The sequence below is a fragment of the Aricia agestis genome, chromosome 2, assembly GCF_905147365.1.
Source record: "Aricia agestis chromosome 2, ilAriAges1.1, whole genome shotgun sequence".
NCBI classification, from domain to species: Eukaryota; Metazoa; Arthropoda; class Insecta; order Lepidoptera; family Lycaenidae; genus Aricia; species Aricia agestis.
The window spans coordinates 12,136,579-12,144,489 of record NC_056407.1 but is presented as its reverse complement, the minus strand read 5'-3'; the positions used below and the strand labels follow the sequence as shown (position 1 = coordinate 12,144,489).

Sequence of the window (7,911 nt, the reverse complement as noted above, 5' to 3'; positions counted from 1 at the left end):
AAAATATTTCACTTTCGGTACTTTGGTCTTCGTTTTAACAACATCGTATTGTAATATCGAGTCTGGAATAGTCCCGCGGATCGGAACTGACTGCGGACAATCCCTATTGTTGTTTTGATTAAATTTCGTCAGACTGATGCAAAATGTTCTTTTTACGCAGATCTGGCGGAATTGAAACTGACGAGAAAAATATTTTTTCTCGAAATTCATGATAATAATCGGAACAAAAAATAACTTTATGTTTTGATATTTCGATAGTACACTTCAATTTTTACGCATTTTTGTGTCTTGTATCAAAGGTCAAAGCTAAATGAAACAAAATAGTTGTGGTGTACATTACATTACATTAAATATAAGTGTCAAATAAGTATACAATAAATTAATTGAATAGAAATGACCAGTAACGCTTCAGTGGTCCGCCTCGTCCCTGAACGTTGCACTAACGTTACTAAATTCTTTCTTCATCTTATTTGATCGCGTATAAAAGACAATATTGTCCATAGTGCTAGCATAGAAACAGCAGCAATCGACATGAGGTCGGTTGTGGCTATCGGTCTGCTATGCCTAGCGGCGGCGTGCGCCAGGGAGTTGGGTGAGGAGGAGAAGGACCTGGTCGCGGCGGCCAGCGGCAAGTCCCATCACCACGAGGAAGGAGGTGGCAAGGAGCACCACGGCCATCATCACCACGAGCACGGTGAAAAGGGCCACAAGGGGCACAAGGGACACCACCATCACCACAAGGGCGAGCACGGTGATCACGGCAAACATCATCACGCCGGTCATCACCACGAGCACGGTGGCGGACACAAGAAGCACTGGGACGAGCACGACCACCACGGCCATCACCACGAGAAAGGCCACCATCACAAGGGAGGCAAACACGGGCACCACGAGCACCACGACAAGGGAGAGAAGACCGACGGCTACCACAAGAAGTACCACAAGGACCACTTCCACAAGGACCATCACTTCTACGACGATCACCACAAGGAGGGCAAGCACCACAAGCACGGGGACCACCACGGTCATCATCACAAACACGGGGGCGGTCACAAGAAGGGCGGACATCACGAGAGCGGCCACCACGATCATCATCACGGCAAGAAGGGTCATCACGACAAGCACCACTACGACGAGGATCACCACGGCCACAAAGGTCATCACGGTCACGAGGAGCATCATCATCATCATCACGACCATGGCAAGAAGGGCGGCCATCACGATCACAAAGACTGGGGCTTCCATCATGGAAAGCATTGATCTCTCGACAAGCTGTGATTTATTATCTAGTTTTTTAGCACTCGTATTGATAAAATCAACTTTTTCAGTAACTTATAAAATAGGTAGCTAGTCAAAAGTAAGGATATTGCTTAGCCCGGTTACATTTATTATTGTCTAAAGACTAATTTGTCATAGTCAGGTGCTATGTGTGACTTTAGACGCCGTTACTGACCTCATAGAAATTGTAAAACAATTTTAGACAAATACTTTTTATGCGAATTATGTCTATTCTCTAAGAATAGCCACTTTTAACACAATTTTTATCAGTATTATAGCATGTATTGTTTTGTTACTTTTATATAAAAAATCATGAATATTTTAATATTTATTTTATTACCTTGACAAGTTACTTTCTCGATGCAGATCATTGCAAACAAAATGGTTAAGTACGAATATTATCATTTTTTTTAAGTTCAGTGAAATAACTTATTGAATTTGATTAACAGATAAGACTAAAGTATGTTGATAACTTAGCGATGATTTAACTAAGTTTCTAAGAATTTTGTTCAAATATTGTAGCGATAAACAAACCTAACGGGATTTCTCCAAGTTGCAGAACGATACTTGTGTTTGCGTGCAAAAGTTAAACCTACACTGTTCACATAATATCTTACTTTACCTCGAAGTTTCACGATTGCTTCTAATGTCGTTAGCATTAGGTACCTATTAGAGGTAAAATACCTCTGAACGGACTATAAGGCTCTGTGGCTCTATTCTAACAAATGCAACTACAGGTCATTGGGGTAAATTCATTAAAGCGTTTATATAGCTGTAAATTAATTAGTTTGTGATTTCATTTTACTGTTTATAGTTTGATGCATACTTCAATACAGCATACACAGACCTTCCTACTATACTATTTAATAACAAGCTCAACGAATAATAAAAACTAAGAAAACGTAACTCCCATTCCACAGAATATATATTAGTAGTACCAACCCATACTTCAACCGTTTTGAATTTGGTTCCTTTTCGCACACTAAAATAATACGTTTCTGGTACCTTAAAAACTAGGTATATACTTCTTCATCCATTATAAAAGCATTACAATAACAATAATGACACTGATGAGAAAAAACATAACTGTGAGATTGCAATGGGTCCCGTCGCACATTGGACTTACGGGTAACGAGGAGGCCGACAGGCTGGCGAAAGAGGGCTCTATAGACGGTATTATAATAACGTATAAAGCTACGTTTTTAACCCCCGACAAAAAAGAGGGGTGTTATAAGTTTGACGTGTCTGTCTGTCTGTCTGTCTGTCTGTGGCATCGTAGCATCCAAACGGGTGGACGATTTCGATCTAGTTTTTTTTGTTTGAAAGCTGACTTAATTGAGAGTGTTCTTAGCTATAGTTCATCATCATCAGCCTGCTCCGTGCTGAAAAATCACGGTTCATCTGGTTCGTGAAGGGCCGATTAGCAACTTGCAGTCGTTTGGTGGGCTTTATTGCATTCTAGTTCGTGACATTTATGAATATTTACACATTAATGGAAAATTGACCTGGTGTTGCAGCATCACCTGGTAATCAATAGGATACCCAACTCCTCACCAACTTAGAGCAACGGTTTCGTGTTTGGGCTCATTTGAATTGCGACAACTAGTAAGTACGTCTTACTAGTTGTCGCAATTCAAATGAAAAACCAATAAATTTTTGCATGCTGCTGCAGCATCACCTGGATTCTATAGGAGCCGAGCTCCATATGAACCCAAAGTGGAGGTTTCAAGTTTGGACTCATATTGACGGCCTCATCCAAAAGGACATTCCTAGATGGTATTCATTGGGATATAATATGATCCTGTTGATAGAAATTACTCTGCACTATAACCAACACAAGTTTAAAAAGCATGAAATAAAATTAAATTAAGAAATTTAAAAAAAACCCCGCCAAACAACTTTAAAAAGTAATGAAATAATATATTTTACTGACTTTAAGTTTAAATAATTCCTAAGTGTAAAGTGATATTTTAGTCCATAATTGTTGTCAAGGTATGTCGGGGGACCGCTAATGTAGATGTTTGATTTCACATAACATCATTGTTTAAGGGTCAGTTCACAGCGAACCGAATTGAGACAATCAGTGACACGGCGACACAAAATGTAAAAGACACTGTTGGCGGTCCCCCGACACTACGTGACAACAATTATGGACTAAAATATCACTTTACACTTAGGAATTATTTAAACTTAAAGTCAGTAAAATATATTATTTCATTACTTTTTAAAGTTGTTTGGCGGGGTTTTTTTTAAATTTCTTAATTTAATTTTTTAGATCATATAAATGCATATAAATATAAGTGTACAATAGAATGGAAGGAATATTTCGATAGGAGTTCTAAAGAGAAAGGTATATGGTATAGGACACTGCAAGCCGAACCCCCTCGTATACCCTGGTGCGACAATACCGAAACTGCGTTATTTTGTATCGACTGCGTTCCGGACACATTCCGCTTAATAGATTCAAGCATATGATGAGATTCAGTGATTCTCCGAACTGTTCAGTGTGCGGCGTGGTGGAGGACGCACACCATCTGCTGGCGGAGTGTGTCCGGCACGAGCCGCGATGTCGGCAGCTGCTGCTAGACCTAAATCTCAACAGAACTGACGTAGGAATGTTTCATAATTTATTGTCGCAAGTTAATAACTCAAAGGAGCTTAAGGTTTTGGTGAGATTTGCATCTATCAGCTTATCAATTAATATTAGAAGTTAAGAATTAGTATTAAATTAATGTATCTACAATTGTATAAGATAAGATGGGGTTGTCATGTACTTATGTATAAAAACCTCTTGATAAATAAAGATAAAAAATAAAATTACAATAACAAATCTAGGATTTACAACAAATATGAAAGAACTGCCTCATGTAACAGGAAACTCATGCGTTTGTTTATCGACGTTTGTTATGTTACCCCGTAAGTAGATAACAAGGTAGCTGTAAGAATGTGCATACAGTTTTATAACTAAGCCAATTTGTATTCCGATTCCCGAGGCTCCGATAGCGAGGTACGGCCATCTCCAATGATCATCGACGTTCCGTTGTTGTTAACGCATTTGTCACTGCAGATAGCTAGTTAATCCAAATTAAAATGTTTCTGTATCTAAATAATATGTGTATCTGTGGCAAAATGCACAAATATCGCGAAATAAATAAATTAAAAGAAATGATAATTTAGTCGGAAGATTAAATGTCAACATATCTGTAAGAAGATAAGGATGAGGGTTTTTGTTGGAGAGGATGTTTTGCTACTCTAGCAATTTTCTCCACAAAATACTTTGGCTAATAGACATCCAAATTATCTTAATCGCAGCTTCTCCTTCCAAGACCAATGACGCAAACTCGTCACCGCAAATCATGTTGTATTATGAATGTAAACTATGCATAAAGATTTTGTGGTATAAAAATAAAGATGTTGTGTCGAAATACTTACTTCAAAATAATGTTCAGTTTAAATTATGTTGTTTTAAATAGGTTAAAATAAGTTAAAAAAATCTTAGTTTGTAAATTGTTGCTACAGACTAAAAAAAAACAGTAAAAAATAATGTGATTTAAGTAGATAAAATAACATAAACTTAATAGCAAATTTTATGTAGTTTCTTTTTTCCTTTTATGGAATAAAAAACAGTGACATATTCTTACAGTAAGTATAATTGGATAAATAAAAGAGATAAACACATAACGCACACCATTGTTCGCGGCGTAACAAAAATAATACAATATAATAATGGACGCTGTTAAGCATTCGTGTACTAACCCACACAAAAATTACGTATTGAGTTATGAATGCAGTTATGTTCTTTAGATGATTTAGAACATGCAGTCTGCATTCAAAATTTAACAACAAAAAAATTTGTGGGTTAGGACACTAATGCTTAACAGCGACCAATTATATATTCCTAACAAAGAGAAAGAATTAAATACATTAGTACATAGCGTTAAGTTGGTTAACACAGTGTTGAACACAAAAACTCATGTAAGAATTTACTTTATCAAATACGTTCTTGTATCTTGTAAAAACGTGGGAGTTTCGTTTATACGTGGGAGAGCCATGCTTCGGAACGAATGGGCCGGCTCGACCGGATAAATACCACGTTCTCACAGAAAACCGGCGTGAAACAGCGCTTGCGCTGTGTTTCGCCGAGTGAGTGAGTTTACCGGAGGCCCAATCCCCTAACCCCTACCCTATTCCCTTCCCTACCCTCAACTAATCCCTTCCCTTCCCTACCCTATTCCCTCTTAAAAGGCCGGCAACGCACTTGCAGCTCTTCTGATGCTGCGAGTGTCCATGTGCGACGGAAGTTGCTTTCCATCAGGTGACCGGTTTGCTCGTTTGCCCCCTTATTTCATTAAAAAAAAAAAAAACTTAATTACATAAGGCAAATATTTTTTGAAGCAGCAGATTTCGCACAAAAACAATATTACTATGCAAATGGACTCACAAAAAAAGTAGCTAATCTAACATCATTAACGGTAATAGCGGTGGTCGGAGCTAATACGGGAGGAACAGCAATAGGAACAAATATCTGGGAAATAGTTAACGATAATGCATTTTCAGCCACTCACCTTTATTGCCTTCACAACTTCAATTTCAAATTTTTCAATTTCAAATTTTTATTTGCAACCAAGTACATATATAAATCAACATACATTGACGAAATATACAACTTATGCCTTGTTCGGGCGTTTGCAAAACAATTACAAAATTATAATTTTAATAATTATTATTCAAGTATATTCTTATTTTTATGGTATTCTAAATTATTAAACTAAATTATCTTGTACATTAGTATTATTACAGCGGTATTATATTATCATAAAATATTAATAATACCTACTTAATATATTTTATGAACTTAACTTTAAATACTCAAATCTATACTAAAATATTCTTCTAATGAGTAGAAGCAGTGTTTTATTAGATATGTGTTTAGTTTTCTTTTAAACGAGGGTAATTTATTTTCTTTTTTTAGGAAATCTGGTAATTTATTGTAAATTTTGACGGACATATAATAGGGACTTTCGTTAAGCATTTTTATTCTAGAGTAGGGTACGTGTAATTTGTTTTTGTGTCTAGTATTGATGTTGTGAGTTTCTTCTATTTTTGTGAAATGATCTTTATTTTTAAAAACAAATAAACAAATATCCTGGATGTATATTGAAGGGAGTGTTAGAAGGTTATATTTTATAAAATATGGTCTGCAGCTGTCTCGTTTTTTTATTTGGGCTATTATTCGGATGCATTTTTTTTGTAATATAAATAGTTCGTTGCTATTGACACTATTGCCCCACAAAATAACTCCGTATCTCAACCAAGAATATGCGTATGCATAATATGCTGAAAGAGCTGTTTTTGTATCCGTACTGTGTTTTAGATTATATAGTGCGTAGGTAAATTTTGATAGTTTTATTTTAGTTTTTTCTATGTGAGAAAGAGCTGTTTTTGTATCCGTACTATCTGAAAGAGCTGTTTTTGTATCCGTACTGTGTTTTAGATGATATAGTGCGTAGGTAAATTTTGATAGTTTTATTTTAGTTTTTTCTATGTGAGAAAGAGCTGTTTTTGTATCCGTACTATCTGAAAGAGCTGTTTTTGTATCCGTACTGTGTTTTAGATGATATAGTGCGTAGGTAAATTTTGATAGTTTTATTTTAGTTTTTTCTAACTTTCCAATTATCATCGTTCAAATAAACCTAAGTAGTGTCTAAGCTGAAGCCGATTATTTTGTGGATAAAGATAGTATTACGTAGATTCTAGCTTTTTATTTGAGTCACAGTACTTTGACCATTTTCGAACCAGAAACCAGTAAAATTAAATTTTGATTATAATACGAGTAAAAGTTAAATATAAAGGATGGAAGGAGAGTAAAAATATTTTGGCAAATAATAATAATAATATCTATGGACGCTTTACACCACGTCAGTCTTGCCCCATGCTACCTAAAGGATTGTGTTACGGGTACCAGACAACGGAAATATATTTAATACTTTTATACTATACATATATTTAAGATTTTAATTATACGATACACATATTTAATACACATCCAAGACCCAGGAACTTTTTGAAAAACTTTTTGTTCCGTCGGCGGGATTCGAACCCGCTACCCCCGGCTTGAGCTACGATCAGCCCACCAACTGAGCCACAGAGGTCGAATTACTTTTTAGGGTTCCGTAGTCAAATGGCAAAAAACGAAACCCTTATAGATTCGTCATATCTGTCTGCCTGTCTGTCTGTCTGTCTGTCCGTCCGTATTCCTCCGAAACTATAAAAGTTATACTATTGAAAATTGGTAAGTGGATGTAGTCTGTAAACCGCATTAAGACTTTGATACAAAAATGGAAAAATTATTAAAAATTTTAGGGGTACAACTGAAACAAAAAAAAATTTTTTTTCATCTAACCTATACGTGTGGGGTATCTATGGATAGGTCTTCAAAAATCATATTGAGGTTTCTCATGTCATTTTTTTTTAACCTGAATAGTTTGCGAGAGAGACTCTTCCAAAGTGGTAAAATGTGTGTCCCCCCCGCCTCCCCCCTCTAACTTCTAAAGTAGGGGCGTGATAAGTCTAAAAATAATATATGATGTACATTACTGTAAAAACTACCAATAAAAATTGGTTTGAACGATA

At 36.1% G+C, this 7,911-nt stretch overlaps 1 protein-coding gene across 1 annotated transcript; it reads left to right on the top strand.

Moving 5' to 3' along the window:
- Positions 1-531: 531 nt before the first annotated feature.
- LOC121739967 (histidine-rich glycoprotein-like) lies at positions 532-1,260 on the top strand. Its single transcript, XM_042132627.1, has one exon. The coding sequence runs from the start codon at positions 532-534 to the stop codon at positions 1,258-1,260; it is 729 nt and encodes a 242-aa protein (XP_041988561.1).
- Positions 1,261-7,911: the final 6,651 nt, after the last annotated feature.

Excerpts from the sequence above, each read along its gene's own strand:
- LOC121739967 (XM_042132627.1), top strand. The coding sequence starts at position 532 with ATGAGGTCGGTTGTGGCTATCGGTCTGCTATGCCTAGCGGCGGCGTGC.